General features: G+C 36.8%; 1 protein-coding gene across 7 annotated transcripts in view; it reads left to right on the plus strand.

The window, feature by feature from the left end:
- Positions 1 to 22,126, plus strand: part of TNPO1 (transportin 1) — a 78,963-nt gene that overhangs the window by 33,605 nt on the left and 23,232 nt on the right. For all 7 annotated transcript variants that reach the window (XR_007505037.1, XM_049794756.1, XM_049794750.1 and 4 more), the window contains exons 5-13: positions 2,724 to 2,873; positions 7,834 to 7,940; positions 9,070 to 9,203; positions 11,652 to 11,733; positions 12,450 to 12,572; positions 16,019 to 16,137; positions 18,593 to 18,653; positions 19,314 to 19,482; positions 21,381 to 21,533. Coding sequence is in view for 6 of the 7 variants with exons in the window: in XM_049794756.1 (XP_049650713.1) it covers positions 2,724 to 2,873; positions 7,834 to 7,940; positions 9,070 to 9,203; positions 11,652 to 11,733; positions 12,450 to 12,572; positions 16,019 to 16,137; positions 18,593 to 18,653; positions 19,314 to 19,482; positions 21,381 to 21,533 (1,098 nt within the window). In the remaining variant the exon portion in view is untranslated. The remainder of the gene's footprint in view (positions 1 to 2,723; positions 2,874 to 7,833; positions 7,941 to 9,069; positions 9,204 to 11,651; positions 11,734 to 12,449; positions 12,573 to 16,018; positions 16,138 to 18,592; positions 18,654 to 19,313; positions 19,483 to 21,380; positions 21,534 to 22,126) is intronic.

Consider the following 22,126-nt stretch of genomic DNA (forward strand, 5'->3'; position numbering starts at 1 on the left):
CTACAACTATTGCTGATGGGTTTGACCTCGGCCAGAGGGGAGGCTGCATCTTGGAGCTGGCTGGCATTGGGTCTGTTGGACATGGGTTCTGGCAGCTTCTCACAGAAGCCACCCTTGTAGCCCCTCTGCCGGTACCAAAATCTTGTCACACAAACGCAATACAACTATGAATCCCATGGAATCTTTGCAGGTCTGTGTGATAAATGCTTACTATGAGGAGCAGTCTTTCTCTTATCTTAGCTAAAGGAATGGATTTAATGTTTCATGCTACTGCATACCATAGGATAGCTAATGAAGAAAACAATAGTGCTGAAGTTTCACCTTAATGTGACCTTGCTTTTTATCTAAACCAACTGGCTGGTCTGCCTGTTTCTGACACAGGGAACTTAATAGTATCTTTATCTTTGCTGTTGCAAATTGTGTCAAATTTGTTTAATGTTTTCATGTTGGAGTACCAGCATGATAATGTACCTATTCTGATCAGACTCTAGTTGGCACTCTGACTTCCGTCACCCCAAGAAGGTACTGCTGGCTGATACAGAATGAGTAACTCTTGTATTCTGTGTCTAACTGTGGCTGCTGGCGATGATGGTTTATTGTGGCTTGAGAGGGTTTTAAATTGTGTGGAAATTAAAGGAAGACTCCTTTGGCTTCCTTCTTCACCAGGCACAACTTTAAATCTTAATAATCATGGAGGACTGGATTTCTTGAAGTTGTGTGTACCTATCAATGGATTAGTTACATAAAGCAATCAGAATTTTACATACTACATTGGCATGAGATTTGATGCGGAGATTTTACTTTTAATTCAGAGAGTATTTCAGGCAAACCTGAAGACTGATCAAGAGTTCAAGTGAGAGCTTCTTTTTTAGGTCATTCTCCACCTGATCTGTATTAATAATATCTTCAAAACTTTAAACAAAATGACGAAGTTACTTGATTTGAGTTGCCAAGTAATAATAGTAGTAATAAATGACACATCACACAACCAAGTTCTGTGTTTAAGAAAAGTTTGTCCACTGATCCAGTCTTTAATATTTTTATTTAAAATAGTAAATCCTTTCTTTGCTCTTACTCCGTTCTCCCAGAAAAGTTGTTGGTGCTTGAAATCCAGCGCTGTGCAAGTGAACTGGCTGACTTTTATTTTTATATCGAATAGAAGATGGTGGGTATTTAAAAACTATAGTGTAGGTGACATTATAGAATTGTTTCAAACATGTATGCATAGGGTGGCTTCCTGGTTTATAAAATTCCTGAATTCTATGTAAAGGACATATTTGTTTGTAAATCAATACATTTATAGTTATGGAGCATGAACAATAATTCTTCTTTAGGAGAACTGAAATATGAACATAAAAACAAGATTAAGTATATGATGGCAGTCTGGTTTTGACACTTAAATAAAATCAGTTGATTAAAATTAATTTTAATTTCTGATCAGCCAAACAAACCCCCGTCTTCTGAGAAGTGCTGTTTCTGTTCTAACTAGCACAGATCACACTAGAAAGTGTCTTTACTGTCTGTCAGTCAGACATCATGGGTGTACTGAGAGTCTTGATGTTGTGATGCAGTAACTTTAGTTTGAAAACACTTTCTATTTGAACATTGTATCTCTTATTTTGCTTAGCCTTATTTCTGTTGGGATGTTAATAGTTTCGAAGGCCTGGAACACATCCATGTATAAACTAATTCATGGCACAAAGGAACTTTGAACATCCTTATTTCTTGCCCAGATCAGGGCTTCATCCAAAAAAACTCAAACAGGTGGCTAAAATGCTAATTAAAATTAGCTTCCTGTGCTGATTAGGGTTGCTGTAAACTGTAAATTTGAATTTCTTATACAATAAACTAATCCTTTCTAGGTAGAACATCCAGCTCTCACTTTCAGCATGTTTGAGAAATAATACCAAGTTACTCATGGTCTTGGTTGAAGAACTAACTAAACATGAGTCTTCTCCAATATAAGTGAAAAATCTAGGCTGTTCTTTTTCTGTTCCTCCTCTTGTCCCAGTAATCTACAGAAATTTGCAGGCAAAAAGAGCTCAGTGAAGAGAACTCAAACTGTTGCCTAAACTTAAATTCTTAATCAGTTCTGGTCAATTCTGGTTGCTTTTCTCTTATGGTTCATACCATATGACACCTGTTAACATTGTTTAAACACTTTTTTTTTTCTTCTCCAATTATTAATTTAATAGATCAACAGAACAGCTGGTATCTGAAGGGGTTACAATATATTATAGAAAAATTCAACACTGTATTTCTGTGGAAGTAGGTGGTGGAGAGTTTACTGCATAGTCCCTACATCATTTCTCTATCTTACTATGGTGAAAGCAGGTCTGTCATCAATTTCTTACAGTATCAGAGTTGCAGCAAGCCAGTTAGTATAATCAGAATGTCTGAATGTCTCTGGCTGACCAATTTCTTTTATGAATCTCATATATCCTGTGACTTCAGATCTATTCCTTGCCTATATTTTTCTACAAAATTTTATCTTAGAATGTACAATATGTAATACTGATATTCTAATTTTGAATAAATAGAAATAGGTAACTCTGAGCCTGAAAAGCTTTGCTATGTGAATTGATGGGTGTAGTTAGAAGGAGATATAAGGAAGTTAAGATTACTATCTCTATATAAAGTTTTCATCTTGTTGGATTTTTCTGGAAATCTGCCTTATTCTTATGAGTTGATTGAACATTGACTGTAAGTATTTTCTTTTGCAGATGAACCTACACGTTCCTTGAGTGGTCTCATCTTGAAGAATAATGTAAAAGCACATTTTCACAACTTTCCCAATGGGGTAACTGACTTCATTAAAAGTGAATGTCTGAATAACATTGGTGATTCCTCCCCCTTAATTAGAGCTACTGTAGGTAAGTTTGCTCTTATTGCTGTCTTCTGCATACTTAAAATGTTACTGATATGAGTGAGAGCTGCACTGGAGACGTAAAGAATTATTAAACTCCTAAAACTGTTTGCTTCTGTTAATTGTCATAATTTCACCCTATTTTAGTGCTGATACTTATTGTTAGTGTGAATATACAAAAGTCTTGCTTACTTTTGCTTCCTATTCTCTTAGAACTGATTTAGCAATTCAGTTCATATCTCCTGAAATTGCTGCCAATTTCTATACCTACAAACAGGAACAAGGTAAAGGTCTGACTTCAGAACTATTTCAGTATTCCACTTGCATCAATGAAACACTTCTGTTGGCTGATTTCCTGCTCCCTGCCCCCGATATGGACACATACACACATCCCTTCAGGGAATCATCATACCATGCATAACACATTCACATAATGAGTTTCTGTTTTTAAACACCTTCTGTCAAAAAACAGTAGATAAAGTGTGACGCACAGAACATCATAAAACCATAGAGTGTTTTGAGTTGGAAGGGACATTTAAAGAGCGGCTAGTTGCAACGAGATTTTTTTTTGTGACAGTTTCTGATTTCATAGATAACTTTGTTTTAGTACACCTCTTCCATAAAATATGTATATTTGCATTATTTTTACTTATTTCTAGGTGAAGTTGCTTTTCTGTCTGCTCTTTGAGAATATGATTTCCTCCAATTACTACAATCATTGTAGTAATTTTCCTTGTCCGCTCAAAAAACTAGAAAAAAAAAAATATATTTAAGTACAGTAGAGCAAATGGGGCTGGGTGACATGTAGAAAGAAATTCAGCTTGTATCAGCTGACTCCTCTTATAAAAATCTACCAGTTACCGCTCTTTAGAATTGTTTGCTTTTTCTGTAGGATTCCGTCTCCAGACATCTGGGTTATGGGCAATGGACTAGAGAAAAATGCTCATCTCTTAGCTTTTTCCTGTTGTCTTGTCACTTGTGAAGCTGCTCTACTATGAATTTTGTTAATGTCCCATTTTCTTAATGACAGTAGAAACAAGTCTTTGAGTGGCAGGTACTTTTGCAATTTTGGGTTGTAAGAGTCACACTTGCTTGTTTGTTCATAGGAATTGTCAGTGGAGTACAGTGGAGCTGACTAAAGAATATATTCCAGCTCCATTTGGATTGCTGTCTTAGGGTAGTTTGGTGGTGATGGTTTGTGGGGTGGTTTTCTGGGGGGGTTGGGGGAGTTGTTTGTTTTCAAGCAGTTATTCTTTGACTTCTACTACAAAATGTTTGTGGATTAGTAGCTCAATTATTCTTCAGCTTTCAGTGATCCTTGCAGGGATTATTCAAGCATGTATGAATTCTGAAGATGAGTAGCAACTGATGAATTGTATATGCTTGCATAAGAGTTGCTATTTAGTGCATGCTTTGCACCCTGCCATTTGAAGTAATTAAATGTTGGATCCTTGTTGCCTTCTGTCTTAATAGTGAGGTTGGTCTGGTACCCACTGGTCTCTTGGTACTAGTTAGGTGTAAATATATTACTACCTACCTAGGCTGCCTTGTTAGCATATGAGTGGGCACATGCTAGTTAGAGCTGCTCTTTGAGATGCATACGGGTTTTTGCAGTTCAAGCATTATCGATTTAGTGAGCCAATTGCAAATAAGATCTCTGGAATTCTGAGAGGAAGATTAGCAAGTACATCAAAACAGCATCAGAGATTTAATGCAGCATTCACTCTCCTTTGTGGTCTCTAGCATCTAGTGCTAACCAGACAAATGCTGATACCTTTTGGCCAAGATGGAGGCAAGCTGATTAATCCCATCCTCAGAAGTCACCTCACTGAGGAGAATAAGCATGACAATAGAGTTGATTTTAGAACTGTGACTTGAGACCAAATGGTAACTACACATCATTGTATCCTTACTTAGCTTTTCCCTATTTTTATCCCCAAATGAGTAACAGTGGTACTTCTCTGTGCTGTGTAGTACTGGTTTTAAAACACCACATGCTAATATTGAAATAAGGATTGAAGCTCAAAAAAGACAGCTGCATGTGTTGAGGACCCACAAACTTACCAGGAAATAAATGCATCTATTTAGGAAGTGTCTGTAACTGTTCTTAAAACTTTCTGGAGACTCTAGTCTGGGCAGGACCTTAGTGCAGCTCCTGCTTAAAAGCAAGCAAGGGAAATAGTTTGAGTGTTTAAGAGTAGTGGTGGGACTGGAGAGCTTCCCTGCAGAAGGAAAGTGAAAGCTAATGATTGCCCTATGAAGGGGAATTTTGTTACAAAATTCAGCTTTTTAGAATTAAGAGTTCAAAAATCAGCTTTAGGAGATACAGAGGCAAAACACCACCCCAAGAACCCCAAATTTCCTCTTGTCCTGTTACTGGCATGAAAGTACTGAAGCATAGCTGCTGCTTCTTTATATTCAATTTTTTTATTGTAGAATTGATGCTGTAAACTGGGGTTGCATGTAATTGAAACAGTGATATAAAAGATGCTGGCATGACAGTTATGCTTGTTTTTAACAATTTCTGCCATCCCTCTGGAGTTTGTTCTCTCATATGTTTACTGTTCAATTAGCCCAGCTGCTATATTAATTAGATTTCACATTTGTCAAGTGAAATATCAACAGATTCTGTAATACTGTTTTGAAGTTCATTACAAATAGAAGACCGTCTTTATAAAGACTTCCAGTTTCAGATTTCTAACCTTGCAGCTTACTATGTTAATCAGAAGGGCTTGTTTTAACCGTCAGCTCTAGTCCAAAACTGTCAAAAAGCTGAAAGCTACTAAATTGATTATTTATTTGCTTTGATTATTCTTCTGATGTCCGTGTTTCTATGTCTGAAGTGTTGCAGAGAAAGCCACAAAGGCTAATCTCTGGTGTCTTCTGTTTCGTGCTGGCCAAATAAAGCAGCAGGTGGGTGGGAAAAATTTCACATTTGAAAGAAGATGAAGCTCATTATAAGCCCATGAAGATTCCTTTTAACATGGACATAAGTGCCTAAATCTTAATTTTGTGTGGCTGTTTCCTCATTGTTATTAAAACCTTTTGCAAAGCTTCAAATGCTATAGCTGTTGCCTCTCTTGATACTCTTGATAGTCTAATACTATTTTTATTTTTTTTCTCCGCAACGAAAGTGTCTCTTTATCGTTTCAAAAACACTAGCACAGTGTTAAATGGCTTCTCCACAGACCTGTATGCAAAGTTCATAATGACATGTATGGTCTGAACTCCATGCATCTCTGTTGCAAGGGGCAGTGGCCTCAGGTCACTTCTTGCCTATGCATCTGGAAGTATTTCCTAGGTTAACCTGTTGCTGTCTGGGATAAGCCTTTTGGAAGAACACTTAAAGTAGTTTTCAAATAGTCTTTCCTTCAGCTGTGAAAGCTTGCACATATTACAAGTATAGTCAGACCATTTCTCATCCTCTGAAACCACTTCTAGGACCTTGAGAAGATCCTCAACCAACTCTTTTCCAAAACTACCTACCCGTTTCAGGCTTATAATATAACTTCTGTCACATGCTAGTGCAGAGGAGTTCCAGGCATTTCATTCTTATGTTTGTTTCTGAACCTGTGTTAAGTCTGTAAATAAACCCATGCCAGATCTAAGTTAGGGAGACAATTTTGCAGTTTAAGTACTTTGACTAGGAGGCAAGAAAATTCATTTATTTTGTTCTTTTTGTGAAATTCAGTTTAATTAAAAAAAAGTGGATCATTAAGATTCAGCAACAGTAAAACAAGTATTTTCTATTAATGCATCTGATATTCTTTGCAGGACCATAATATTCAGGAGAAATGCAGTCTTTAAGACTCCATAGATCTCCGTAGGCTTTTGGGAATCTTTTCTATTCAGTTGCAGTTATGAAGAGAACTGGATACAAACTACTTCTGGAGCTGTAAAATTGTTTTACCTCTGTCTTCATTTTTGCCCTTTGTCTTTGTGGGTTCTCCAGTCTATTGCATCAAAAGAAACATGATGCAAAATATCTTTTAGTTACTGTGTGTCTTGTCCAGAATGTCCTTTGCTCTGTAATGTTGTCCTATATTCTTGTATATTTAACAAGAATTTCAACATTTTATTCCAAAGAAAAATAATATATTGTGATTAGCTCAATGAAAAAGCTTAGGAAAGCTTTTTTCATCACTCAGAGATTACTAGTTGTAGTAGTTATCAAGTTCTTCTGTGTTCATACTCATTAGAAGTAACTGTCAGTAGCATAACGGGTTATGCTACCTGTTTCATTTTGTCTTGAGGCAAAATGGACTCATACAAAGTCAGTCCTAGTTTATAAGCAGCCTTCCCTGTTCCTGTCACCTAATTAGTTTTTCCTGGGATTTCTGTATGTGCTGGAAACAGAATTAGTGACTCTTTGGGCTGACCTATCTGTTTGCTGGATCTCAATCAGCCAACCCCTACAGCTGATCACTGGATGACCTGCCATAGTGTGTAAGCTCTTAGTAGGTATCTCAGTCTTAGAATGTGTCCTTAATGTTTTGTGTAAACACAGTAAAGTTGTGAACACATAACCACTGGGTTGTAAGTTTATTGAATGACAGATTCCCACATCCATGCTTTTGTATCATAATAAAGAAGAGGTGACTTGAGGTGGAGACTCAGTGTTTACTGGAGGTCAAGATTTATACAGTGTTTAGTAAACTTAGAGCCAAAGCTGTCCTGCAATGTTTGGGCATGATTATTTCATTAACTGGAATTACTTTGTGCTTGATTTCTCACATCTGAGCCCTTCATGGTAGCAGGAAGGAACAACCCACCTTTGCATTTCAAAGCCCTTCTCAAATACCATTTGTAATTAAATGTACTTCCTCTTTTTATGCTTGTCAGTTCTTAACAAAACAAGAAGTTTCTTAACTCGTTAGATCTTTGAGAGGAGAAAAATGACAAAAATCAGTATGCAACATGTACAGGTATGTGAGATCTCATTTCCTTCATCCTTCTGATTCCTTTAGGCATTCTGATAACAACCATTGCCTCAAAAGGGGAATTACAGAATTGGCCTGAACTCTTACCAAAGCTTTGCAGCCTGTTGGATTCTGAAGATTACAATACTTGTGAGGTAAGGAGTCTTGTAGAAAATAGAAGATTATTCTCTGAATCTGATTATCTCTTTTCGTAGACACTATATATAGTGTGTGTATACATGCACATATATTCTCCTCAGAGAACAGTGGCTCAAATTTGATACTTTTTCTTCTGCCTGCATTCCATGTTCTTACTGTTCATTCAAACAAATTTGTTTTCTTTGCATAAAAGTAGAATAAGAGTGCAGATGGGTAGTTGTAGCATCTCAGCTGAGAAGTGTCCAGAAGTTACCAGTCTGTGATGCCTAATCTTTTAAGCATCATCAGCATCATTGAGTTGACCCTGAATTTTCTCTTAAAAGTATTGTTCATTCTTATGGTGACTTAATCTAGAAAAGCAATCTGTCATTGCTATTTCAGGGTGAAAAATCCTGTTTTGTTCAGTGTGTATGAAAGAAAATAAATACCAACTTAACTGTTTTGATCTATGAGGACAAAAAAAAGCCTTGTCTGATTTGAAAAAAAAAATAAATCTGTGATTACACAATTTTAATTACTTGATACTGTCTTCATGAAATTGTGTGAAGCATTTTGTATAAAGTAATCCTTCAGAGCAAGTATAATGGTCCAAGATGCCATGCTATTATGTAGTGGTTTAGTGCCTCTTTCTCAAGAAAAAGAAAACACTTGAAAATGAAACTCAAATTGACCATCATATCCAGAGTTCTGTTTTGGCCCATAACAAACCTTGAAAGGAAATGCAATTAGATATGTAATTAAATTGGATACTTCTGCACCTGGACTCTTATTTCTCAAGTAAGAACTAGCTTTTAAGCATTTTTAAAAATATGATTGCATAGATGAGCATTGAATGCTAAAATTAAAATTATCACTTATCCATTACTGACTCCCAACTTGAGAGCTTATAGATGCTGGTATGAAGTGCTTAAATAAAAAGTCTTTAAGGATCTTTCAATTTAACTCCATATTTAGTTAGCTGGCGTTAACTGTGTTAACTAGCTACATTTACTATGTTGTGCTGAAATTACCTGTTCTGTACAAAACCTGAAATTTTGCTTTCTTCGGAATGTGAAAGAAGAGGGGTTTTTTTGGTTGGTTTTTTTTAGTTTAGTTTGTTTTTGTTTTTTTTTTTTTTTAAAACAGGGTGCTTTTGGTGCTCTACAGAAGATATGTGAAGATTCTGCTGAAATTTTAGATAGTGATGTATTGGACCGACCACTCAATATCATGATACCTAAGTTCTTGCAGTTCTTCAAGCACAGCAGTCCAAAAATAAGGTAGGTTTATGTGTTGTACTACATTTACCTGTTAAAATTTTATTTACATGAGCAGCAAGGTTACTATTTTGTAGATCTGTTTAAAACATGCTTAGTTTTTTTATTAAACAATCCTGCAGGCATCCACAGAGACTCCATGCATCAGTAATTTACATGTTTATCTGCTTAGTTAATACAACAATCTCACCTCTTTTTACATCTTCCAAATGTACAATCGGCCTATGATTTTGAAAATCAAACTGTTTAATTTTTTGCATATTACTGTGAAAAACTCGATGCTGTAGTTAGAACTTAATATTCTGATTGGAAAGAATAATTTTACATTCATTTTGTAATGTCTTCAGGAATGGGAGACTCAAAATTTTTTTGCTGACAATAGTTTCTGAGTTCTTGCAGAATTTTTTTTTTCTGCTTTAATGACACAAAAGTTTAGAAAGCTCTTTATCCTTCAGCTGAATCAAATTAAATGGGTTCATCATCTTTTCACTGTAAAACTGAATTAGTATCTCCAAAGTAACAGAAGTATAGGATAGAAGAAAAAATTCCAGAATTAAATTGTTATTGCTAGTATTAATTACAAAGAAGAGTAGCTTTTACCCTGAAATGAGCCAGCAGTGTGCCCCTGCCACAAAGAAGGCTAATGGTATGCTGGGCTGGTGTGTTGCCAGCTGGTTAAGGGAGGTGATCCTTCCCCTACTCTTCCAGGTGAGGCCACACCTGGAGCACAGTGTCCAGTTCTGGGCTGTCCAGTGCAAGAGAGACACATACATACTGGAGAGAGTCCAGCAAATGGTCGTGAAGATGATTAAGGGACTGGAGCATCCCTCCTATGAGGAAAGGCTGAGAGAGATGGGACTGGGGGAGCTCATCAATGTATGTAAATACCTGAAGAGAGGGAGCAAAAAAAACCATGGCCAGGCTCTTTCCAGTGGTCACCAGTGACAGGACCAGAGGCAATGGGCACAAACAGAAACACAAAAGGTTCCCTCTGAACATCAGTAAACACTTTTTTACTGTGAGAGTGACCAAGCACCAGCACAGGTTGCCCACAGAGATGGTGGAGTCTCCATCCTTGGAGATATTCAAAAGCCATCTGGACATGGTGCTAGGCAATTTGCTGTAGGTGGCCCTGCTTGGCAGAGGGTTTGGACCAGATGACCTCCAGAAGTGCCTTCCAACCTCAAGAATTTTGTGATTCTCTGTGATTCTGTGAAATGCGTTCTTTAACTCCTGTTTGAAAATTGTATTGAAAGATACTACAACTTGGTGGTGGCAATTCTTTATTGCCAGCAATAGTAGATGGTGAAGACCAAGAGGAAGAGTATAACTTCGTATATATCATGATAGGATTCAAGGATTTCAAGGATTTAAGTAAGATTTAGAAACTCACTTAAAATAGATGCACACTAAGAAAAATATGTAAGAAAGCATGAACTTGCTCTTGTGGAAAGATAAACATTACTTCTCTGGAGCAGGGAGAGGTTGAGAAAAACATGCTTTTTCCTTGCCACATTTACAGTCTTTCACTTTTTTCCTATGTTGCGATGTTTATGGCTTTGAAACTGTTAAACCAGTTTCAAGTTTAAAGCAGGCCACTTGCTGACCCACCGCCTGGTTTCAGTACATAGTCCTGAAGTATGAAAACTCTTGGTAGTGTCAGTAAAATACTTCATATTTAAATCTGTCAAGAGACAACTTTTGAACAATGTTTTATGAGACAGTCTTCCCAGAAATGTCTGAACCGAATAGAAGTTTGGAGTTACATTAGTAAAAATACTTTAATGGATCTTCAGAGGCTTTTACAGGTAATTTTGCCCTGTGCCTTTAATTATGGAATTTGACTTTTGTATCTCTGAGACTGAAAAAGCCCTGTAGGTAATGGCTTTGTGTCAAATGGAATAGAAGAACCAATGCTTCATTTTTTAGTATGTTTCTAATGCAAGTGTTTCAGTATGTATCCTACTACAAGTGTGTGTTTATTCTAAGCTGCAGCTGTATTGTTGACACATAGCGGCCTCACTAAATACTAAAAATATTGCAAAGGCAGTTGGATACATAAAAATTAATAAGGGCATGCTAAAATTTATTCATGTTGACATGTATGGAATTGTTTAGTATCTGAGAAGATCAATAATTGTAATACACTGAAAAAGAACATCCTTACATACTGTTCAGAACAAATATGCTAGATATAGTCATCCTTCTTTGGTTTTTATTTACTGAGTACTTTATTTTTAAATATTTGTTAGATATATCAGAGTATAAGGTGGTAGTTAAATGTGGATTAGTAGTTTTGCTTGTACTATAGATGTGTAGATTTGTTCCCTCTTGCCTCTAGATCATGTTTGGACAATGTAAATTGCTTCCTAATGTTTTTGATGCCTATGTACGGTTTAGAAAATGTTTTCAACTCATGAAAAATGTATATTTTAACTGTTCCATTTGTAGGTCTCATGCTGTTGCATGTGTCAATCAATTTATCATCAGCAGAACTCAAGCTCTTATGTTGCACATAGATTCTTTCATTGAGGTGGGTGTGCATTCTTGGTTGGGCGGTTGAGTAAAATTACACATCTGATTTATCAATAGTTTTGAATTATGTTTTACAACCACCTCTACCCCCAAACTCCCTATTTCTGATTGCCCGTTATTAGCTTCAGTCCCCATGGATTGAAGTTCATTCTGTATGCTTGTGCTTACAGTTTATTAGTCTAAGCGCTCTCCAAGCCTAAGAAGTAGTATTTTGAAAGATGCTTCCACTTCATAAGTAGAGGAAACTCTTGTTGCATAAAGGTGTAAAAGTAATGGCAGTAGTCTGTCACTTGTGATGGAAAATGCAGTACAAGGATCATCATGTCACTTAGTCTGTCTGGGTCTCTCCAAATACTGCTACTGAACATGGATTAGAAGGGTGGTATTGATTTGCTGCTGTTATGTACTGATGGAGTTTTCTGGCTTCAAAACTTCATTCATGTTTAGGAGAAAAGAAAAATCCAAGAAATACTGTTCTTGTGCCATTGCTAATATTACGCAACATTTTGGTAATGTGTACAACACACACTGAGCGTCTGAAGAGTTAATTTGCTAAACCATATGTCTTTAAGAAATAAAATGGTATTTGGAGGCGTGGGGTGGGAGAGTATAGAAGTACATATTTGCATACTTTTAATTTGCCAGTAATGTCAATTTAAGTGCAAGTTGAACTAGATGAACTGAGGCTTTTCAACTGGTACTACTTTCCAACAGAACCTTTTTGCACTGGCTGGTGATGAAGAGCCTGAAGTACGCAAAAATGTTTGCCGTGCTCTGGTAATGTTGTTGGAAGTTCGAATGGATCGCCTGCTTCCTCATATGATTAGTATAGTTGAGGTGAGTCTCATTTCCCAGATTGCATGCTGAAAAACCTGTTTGGGCTTGCAGAAATAATAACAAATAAAAAGCATTTATCAGAAGAGGTATGCTACTCTTGCACTTGCCTACTCTTCATTTTCCTTCAAGACTGAGATTGAAAAACTTCCTTCTTGGCTAATTGCCAACTTGACATTGTGTTTGACTGGCAATGCAAATGGCATTTTATTCCTCATGTTTATTCCTCATTAAGTTAATTGATCCTGAAATGGCCAGAATCAGCTATACTATGGAGCAGCGAGGCATTGCTTGACCCCAAGTGAGAAGATCATGTTAAAAATCTAGTGCTAGTACTGATGCTGCTACAGTTCACACATTGAAGCTGTCACTTTTTTCTGATGTGTTGACCACAAGGATAAGGCATGTTATTTTATATAGCTGAGGTGCTCTTTGAGCTACTAACATTGCCTCCTATTTCATTGAGTTGTAGAGGTTAATGTCATTTGATAGTGCCTTTAGCATTCTAAATTAGTGCAGACTTATCTACCAGAGGACCAATCTGCTCTGGTTTTTTTGTCTGCTCAATTGAGCTGTAATTTCAACATTTCTGGGAAGTACTGGCAGTTTCTAGGTAGTGTTTACATATGCTACTTGCCAGACTGGAAATACAGCTAAAATCGTAATGTTTCTCATGCAGATTTCATGTGGACAGGTGGGTCATAACCCAGTGTCAGGTTTGTAAGAACAGTACCCAGACAGCACAAGGAAAGTGTTAAGGTTTTTTTGCTCCTAATACACAGGTATTAGAGATGCATAAAACTGAGGTGACCCTTGACAGCCTTGTGCTACCGTCTAGTCTTCCTATGTTGTCTGGAATTCCATGACATCAGTCTTAGCAGACATGTTCTCATATAATGTAAGACAAGCAAGGATTGTTGGTACTTAGTGGTGGGTTTTTGGTTAGTTGGTTGAGAGATACTTCTTTTTGAGACAGAATAAAGCTTTCGAGATCATATTGTCAAGAAGTGCTAACTTCTGTGGCTCTTCACCCTCCTAAGATCAGTATGGAACTTCTGGACTTAGTAGGTAGAAATGATGTCACCAACCAGAAAAAGATCCAAGATAGTATTCTTATTGTATCTGGTATTTTGTTGTTGGGAAAACTGTTACTAGGCTTCCTCTCTACAAAAGACAGTAGTAGTGATTTTGTGTTCTGTAACAAAGTTTAGACGCCCCCCCTTGTCCCCCCAGTTTTGGGACTACTGTGTACTGTTACTGATTTTCCCAGTTCTGTATACATCCTGGTATCTGCAAATATAGTATTGCTGAACCGACTATTGTTCAGCATCCAAATGAGCTGGGTTTTGCACCTTTGAGGCTTTAATGCCTCCAGGCTTAGTGCCACTGCTGATGGTTGCTCTTAAGTGAAGAAAGTCTTAAGAGAGAGAAACTTCTATTTCTGTGATGTTCTTTATATTTATGGAGAATCACTTTTAAAGTGGTTAAGAATATTAATGATCCAGTAGTGATTCCAAGAAGGTCTTGCCAGGCATCATGCATTTGAAGCAGACAGGTTTAAACTTTCTTGCCAAATCCCTGGAGCATACAGAAATGGCTGAGTTTGGATTTCATTGGGTTTTTTGAGCATGCACTTCCAGGTGAGCAGAAGCAGATGGGGTTTTTTTTTGTTTGTTTGATTTATTATTTTTTTTTGTCTGGGAACTTGATAACAGGATATGCCAGGAGTAGACCAACCTAATATTTCAATTACTAGATTGCACTTGTAAGCTTACAGAGCTTATTTATCCAAACATGTGGCTCCTAAGATCTTTCTTGCTAGGAATCTTGACTTTTACATCCTGTTGCTTTCTTCAGATAGACATGTCTGTTACTGCTCAAAGAATGTGTTCTTCTTAATACTTTGTGTATCCCACTATTCTTTTCTTGACAGTTTGACTTAACAAGACTAACACAACATTGTTTATGCTATAGAGTACACCAAACTGTACTGAATAATCTTCCTATGCTATTTTGTAATTCATTGTGACAAAGCAACTATTTGCATTGCCTTAAGTCAATAGAACTGTATAGCTTACCGTTAAAAGTACTTATTAAATTTGGCATGATAATATTAAAAAAAAAAAAAGCCTTCAAATACCTTTCTCCCATTTTGCTTTATTACTAGCATCAGTGTGTATGGCTATTTTACATGCCTTTTCAATCTACTGCTATCTAACTTCATGGAGCATATAGTGTAATACTTATAAGAGATACTTAAAGAGAAAACAGCAGTGTGAGGGGCATCTTCAAACAGATTGCTTTTTGTCATTCTGTTTTTGTCTTCCTGACAAATAACAAATCCACAACAAAATAGTGGATTTTCAAGCCCTGTCGGGAAAATGCCAAATCTCCTAACTTAAGGTGCATTAAGGAAGCCTTGCTTGCATGAGTAGGACATTTTTCTTCTGAGCTTCAGTCTGTTGACAACTTGGAACAGAGCAGTTTTCTGTTTGCAACTTAGTGCAGTTCTGTAGAAAGGGGTTTTGTTTGTGGCAAGTCTTGCATCCCTGAAATGTATAAGGATAATAAAGGTCTCCCCATTCTATTTAATTTTGAAAATTAAATGGTATTCTGAAGCAAATGAAAAGGGATTTCTTTTATTCTAAATCCATGTATGAGGAAAGGTAGCTGCATGGACTTCCATGAGACTTTCTAAAATGAATGGGAGAACCAACTGTTTCAGAAATAAGGGCTGGCATGGAAGAATGCAGAAATTACTATTTTGGAAGTTGCAAGAGTCTTCCCTAAATTGTTTTGGCAGTTTTGTGTAAGAAACTGATGTAGTAGTAGTCTACGTAGGCTTTTTGTTTATGCAGGTTATTTGATTATTTTTGATTGAATAAAGATTAAGTTTTAATAGCAAGCTTAAAGATTTGATACTGAATGTCTGAATTGCCATTCATGCTATAAAAATGTGAGACTCCCGTCCCCCGTGTCCCCCCCCCACCCCGTTATGAGTTCTACTTAATTAGATCCTGTCAGGTAATCAAGATTTGGAAGGAAAACTTTTTTATAGTACTGGAAATAAAAAGTATTTCCATCTTATTAGGGTATGTTTGTACCTTTTTATTCAAAAGTGCAAAGGGGGAGTAAAAAATAATAAAAAATCTGTTCATGGGAAACTACTGTTTATCTTGAGTCTCTACAGTTTCTTGGTAATAATGTTCTCGCTTAAACAATGAAGAAACTTAGAATCTGAATCATCTAGCATTAAGAAAGAAGTATCTTAGCTTATTCTCATAATAGCTTTAAGTATTCTGTTATGTTTGTTTCTTCCCCTTGCCCCAAAGAAACAAAATTGCTATGGTAGCATAGTCTGGTTTTGCAAACACATATTGCAATGTTGGTAGTTCTTCTGGACACTTAACTTCTATCTTATACAAGTGATTTATTTTTATATTTTGTAGTACATGCTTCAAAGGACCCAGGACCAAGATGAAAATGTGGCTTTGGAGGCTTGTGAGTTCTGGCTGACTTTGGCTGAACAGCCAATTTGTAAAGATGTATTATGTCGGCATCTTACTAAGTAAGTATTAAGAATTACAAGTCCTGTTTAGTTTGAAATAGTCATCTTTAAAGTTCAGTTGACCTGTTCCCGATTACTCTTATAGAGACTGTATCTAGTTTGCAGTTTACTTAGAAGAATTTTCCTGTAGCTAGTTCTTATGTATAATAAAAATGGGTGTAGCACAGTGTTCTTTGAAAAGACTTCTGAGGATTTCAGACCCAGTAATCTCCAGAAGCAACCTAAACTGTGTCACTGTGGTGCTTTACCTTAAGCTTAATAGGCTGTTAAGCTTCACATGGATGCAAAGATGTGCTAACATCCACTTAAGCTCAAACATCTCCACATGACATTACCTGTAATATCTGGTGTACCATCAGCATGTTGTCTTGACTACTGCTGATGTAAGCATATGTGTGTGATGCTTCTGTGTGCAGAGTCACACAAAGGGTTCCCTATTTTATAAAGAACATAAATAAACAGCATAACATCACTTGTATTTAGGAATCAATTTTATATTGATTGCTATTGCAATTTAAACTTGAAAAAAGCATGTACAATGTGTTCCTTCATACTTCTGCAGCCTGATAGTACTTTAAGTTTCAAAAACTATTTGTTGTAAGTTTCCAAAAGTTACCCTATGCCTCAAAATGTAGATCTTTAATTGAATGGGAATGAATATCCATGTTTGAGACGTAAACATCTGCATGTCTGCAACAGTGCTTGTAACTTTTTTCCAGACTAATTGAAAGCCTTTTGCAATAGGAATCTGCAGTGTTCCCAGTAAATGGATACTCTTTGGTTTTTATATATGCATGGAAGGTTTCTGAAATTACTAGGGCAGTTCTCAAGACCTTGAGTGGAAGAATAGAATCACAGATGGAAGAGTCTCATTGCTCTCAGCAAAAATAAGCATTATAGATGTGAGGCAATTAAAAAAATCAGTAAAATTTTAGTTTTCATAAGCAATTAAAAAGTAGAGAATTGAGATTAAATCACATACTGCAGTAGTGATTTGAAAACAAGAGAACCAATGTTATGAGAAAAAGATGTTAAGTTTTAAAAATGGTTTTACTTAATTCCTACTCTTGTAGCTCAAAAGACAGAAGACTGATAGCACAATTCTTGAGTCTACCCACCCCCTTCCCAGAACACATCTTGTTTATACTATCACAGTAGTTGTTAACTAGTAGTTAACTACTAGCATTAAACCTCTTGGCCTACATGGACATTGACACTACAACAGCGTCATACTCAATTATTTTAATATTTTTTAAAGAAAAACTTTTAAATGTTTAGAAACATAAATAATAGTAACATAACATTTCTCTAATGATCTTTCAATGTCATGTTTGTTGAAAGCAACTTCTTTGTTGGTGAGTCCTGTTTGACTAGGGAGGTATAGAAGTTTGTCAATACTTGATGATAATCTTACAATTTTTTGTATTAAATTAAAAATGCGACAAGATCTTCTAAAAGCCTGCTCATGTGGTATCTAACAGCTTCTTCCATTTTGCTACTGTAGGCTTTCTTATAAAATACATAGCTCCTGCATACTTCATGAAGTACGCTGCAGAAGTGCCAATAAATTGGTGATAATATGTATATTTACTATTCCTTCATTCAAAGTTCAGAAGTTAATGTGCCATTGCAATGTGTGAATATTATTGTATGCCTGGTACCTCCAAAAACAATACTCGGCTGCAGAATATAGAGAGGCTGAGACTGTCATTGGTGCTGGGTCAGTCTATGGTCTTTATTAGCTTGATTTGGCTTGTAATACATATTCTATGGTTATTTTTTTTCTGTGGAGAATGTTTTTATGTGAACTGTTTGACTTTTTGCCTTTAGGACTTTTCTTTAGCTGTACATCTGTGCAGTTGGAGTCCCATAGCCATAACCAGTTTAATAATGAAGTAAATACTAATACAGATTAGTCAAGATCTCTGCAATGTTGGGGACTTGTCTTACTGAAGCAATCACAAGAGGATAGGAGGACTTAATATAGTTAGACTTCCATCTTTAAGAGTAGTGAGGTAGAGACTTCAGCCAGAAGTAAATAAAGTGACAAGTATTATTGGTGAGAGCCAACTTGTTCATCATGTATATTATGGGAGTTTGAATGCTTAACTGAAAAGCTTTAGAATTAATTTCTAAAAGATGTTTCAGAATAATTCATCATCTGGAAGAATATCAGGGGTTTTAAATTTTAAAACTCAGTTGTGCCATCTGGCTACCTCTAGCTAAAAGTTTGCAATTTGAAATTAACACTTTTTTAGATTACAAAGTATTGATGAACCTTATGACATGGGGCTCGGTTTAGATACTAGCTTTTGTTATCAGGCTAAGGTTTGGGGTTTTTTGGGGGGGTGGGGTGGTGAGGGTTACAATGAAAATTATGGTCCAGGTCCAGGTAACTGAAAACTGGCTTGCTTTTTTATGTGTTATTTTGACATGTATCAATATTTCTTTGTAGGCTGATACCTGTGCTGGTAAATGGTATGAAATATTCAGAGATTGATATTATTCTGTTGAAGGTGAGCATCAATTTCTTTTACTCTGAATAAGAATATCTGGTTAGCTTCTGACCTATAAATCAGAATGATTCAGACCAGAATGGGCAGATCTGGCCTACCATCTGTTCAATGGACAATTAGCTTTCTAGGGCAAGGTGTGCTGTTACAAATGCTAAGTGTGACTGCAGCCATGTTTGTTGGAAAATAATCTGCAGGCCTTCCTGTTTTCCCCTTGTCCCCCCCTACCCAACTTAGGCAGAGCTCGCATACTATTACTCATGAACTACTGCAACAATGCAGCCCCAGTGAAATGTTCATAATTAGTTCTAACACTTTCTAGATTGAATACATGGCTTTTTCCATCACTACATTTTGGGATATGTCTGTGTAGTGGAATTTCTCTATCATTTCTTCTTTCTATTTCTTTCCTATCAAGTGTAATTTCTTAACAAGAAGGATATTTTGTGCATGCACTTACCTCTTCTGCTTCTCTCTTCCTGTCGTTTTTCTGGTAAATGTGGCAGCACAATGCAGGAACAATAGTGGTTTTAGTTAGCTGGGCAGCACAAGTGGGATGTGAATCTTTTATATGCTTATAAAATCTTGAACTAAAACTACATTTTTAACTTACTTGAGCAATATAGTTGGACTAGTTTATCTGATAGAACATTTTGATGGCAGGGGGATGTTGAAGAAGATGAAGCTATTCCAGATAGTGAACAGGACATAAGACCTCGTTTTCATCGTTCACGGACAGTGGCTCAGCAACATGAAGAAGATGGTATTGAAGATGATGACGATGATGACGATGAACTTGATGATGATGATACTATTTCCGACTGGAATTTGAGTATGTCAAAGTAATGTGTAAAATGTTTTAAAATAGAGCTACTTGCATAGTACAAAAACCACAGCAAAAAGAGGACTTTGTGTATAGGAATAATGAGGCTTTGCTTTTGAATACAAAAAGAACTATCTGCTGACCTAATTGGTGGATGGGGTGAAGGGGGAGTCTTTCAGGTGACACTGTGACTATGTAACTGTATTGGCAAAAGCTAGCCATCTGTAAGCTTATTTCTTATTTTGAATATGACAGATCAAGCTACAAACATTTACTGGATGCAATTCAACTACACTTTTGGACTTAGAATTTTAATTCTACAACATAAAAAATGTAATGTATCACCTGTTTAACTTCAGTTTAAAAAAAAAAAAAGCTCTTATACATTGACAGCTGGAGGGAGATTAATAATGCTTTCTTCTACTCCAGTCTTCCCTCTAGAATTGGTTTGTGTGTTTCATTTTGGGTTTTTTGGGGGGAGGGGGGGTTCCTTCATGTGATCATGCTACTACTGACGGCCATTACCAGTAGTTCTTTTTATGTGAAGAATTTGCTTCTGACCAGAATATAGTACCTTAGTTGTGAAAAGAGGAATTAGCTGTGAGGAAGCCACAGTTCTGATGGCCTGTGTGTGGGTCATAGGACTTTGTCATGGTTTAACCCCAGCCAGCAACTAAGCACCATGAAGCTGCTCACTCACTCCCTGCTGCCCAGTGGGATGGGGGAGAAAATTGGGAAAAGAAGTAAAACTCGTCAGCTGAGATAAGAATGGTTTAATAGAACAGAAAAGAAGAAACTAATAATGATAATGGTAACACTAATAAAATGACAATAGTAATAATAAAAGGATTGGAATATGCAAGTGATGCACAATGCAATTGCTTACCACCCGCTGACTGATGCCCAGTTAGTCCCTGAGTGGTGATCCCCCCCCCCCCCCACTCCCTCCAGTTTATAAACTGGACATGACATCACATGGTATATAATACTCCTCTGGCCTGTTTGGGTCAGCTGCCCTGGCTCTGTCCCCTCCCAACTTCTGCCCCTCCAACCTTCTTGCTGGCTGGGCATGAGAAGCTGGAAAATCCTTGACTTTAGACTAAACATTACTTAGCAACAACTGAAAACATCAGTGTGTTATCAACATTATTCTCACACTGAACTCAAAACATAGCACTGTACCAGCTACTAGGAAGACTGTTAACTCTATCCCAGCTGAAACGAGGACAATGACAACACCATAGCAGAAAAACAGAGTAGGGATTTCTGAAACATGTTTTGAAGTTGTTCCTGATTTTATTTTTATGAGCTTTTGTTTGCTAAAAACATGGGATTAAAACTTTCAAACAAATTTTGAGGTCTTCCTCTTCATATTGTTGCATCACAGAATAGAAGTAAGGTATAAAAGCTCAGAGCAGAGGCCAGCAAAGTCCTTTCAGTCTCTAGAGTTGGATGATTTCGCCTTTTTTTTACTTTGAGACATGGATCATGTTTGACCATTTTCCTTTGAATCAAATGCTAGTATTTTTAGGCCATTTCTCCTTAGTTTCTCCAATATGTTACATTCATGTCACAGCCATTCGCTCTTCCTTAGTGTTACACCATCCTGAAATCACGTAATGTGTATGATGTTGCAATATATGGTGTGTTCCTGTCAGTGAGTGTTTTGATATCCCCAATGTGTAAGTCTTTTGGTGGCTATTTAAGTGCTGCAAAACTGGCTTTCTAACAGCTGTGGCTCTGCACCAGAGCACAGTGGATCACTGTATATTGTAATGAAATGGAAGTACCTTTCCTCCAAAAGCTCTGAGACTCCATTGGCAGTTCAAATTTAAGATGAGGATTACATTGCCTAACTACAACTACTTGTATAATAAGCAGAGATTAACACTGTTAATTCCCCTCAGGGAAATGTTCTGCTGCTGCTCTAGATGTCCTAGCCAATGTATTTCGCGATGAACTTCTGCCACACATCTTGCCCCTTTTGAAGGAATTGCTCTTCCATCCCGAATGGGTAGTTAAAGAATCTGGTATCCTTGTTCTTGGAGCAATTGCTGAAGGTAAGGCAACAGTGCGTATAAGGCTGCTGAATTTTTTGATTGGTTCTAAAGCAGCTCTGTGATTCCTTCCAGGTGAATTTACATATGCAAACAAATGTATGTCCTTAGCTGGTTCAGTTTCGGTGATTATCTCTACATCTACCAATTGGTGACTGCAGTTATTTAATTTTTCATTTTCAAATCCATGCTTGCTTGGGAGGCTAAATAGCTTAGATAATTTCTTTTATTTCTCCCTTTCTTAACTCTGCAGCATATATTTATTGCTCTCTCATGAAATACTGCCTTAATTTCACAGAAGAATAATGTTTAATAAATTTGAGCCTTATGTTTCATTCAAGTGTTTTCAGAAATGAAGACCACTTCTGTGACTTCACTGCCCTGAGCTGCTTTTCGTGGATGGTTCTCTAATTCAAATATGTTAACTTCCATTCATTTGTACTTTTTCACAGTCTTGCTTAACTTTTTGCCTGCATTTCCAGCATCTCTGTCCCTTTTGCAAGCTGAAGGAATACATTTGGGTCCATGCCTGTATTTTCTTTTCCCACAGTGCCTAGTGAACATACTTTTTTCTTTGTTACTAGAAGACTTCTTTG

This window comes from Accipiter gentilis, chromosome Z, assembly GCF_929443795.1.
Source record: "Accipiter gentilis chromosome Z, bAccGen1.1, whole genome shotgun sequence".
NCBI lineage: Eukaryota > Metazoa > Chordata > Aves > Accipitriformes > Accipitridae > Astur > Astur gentilis.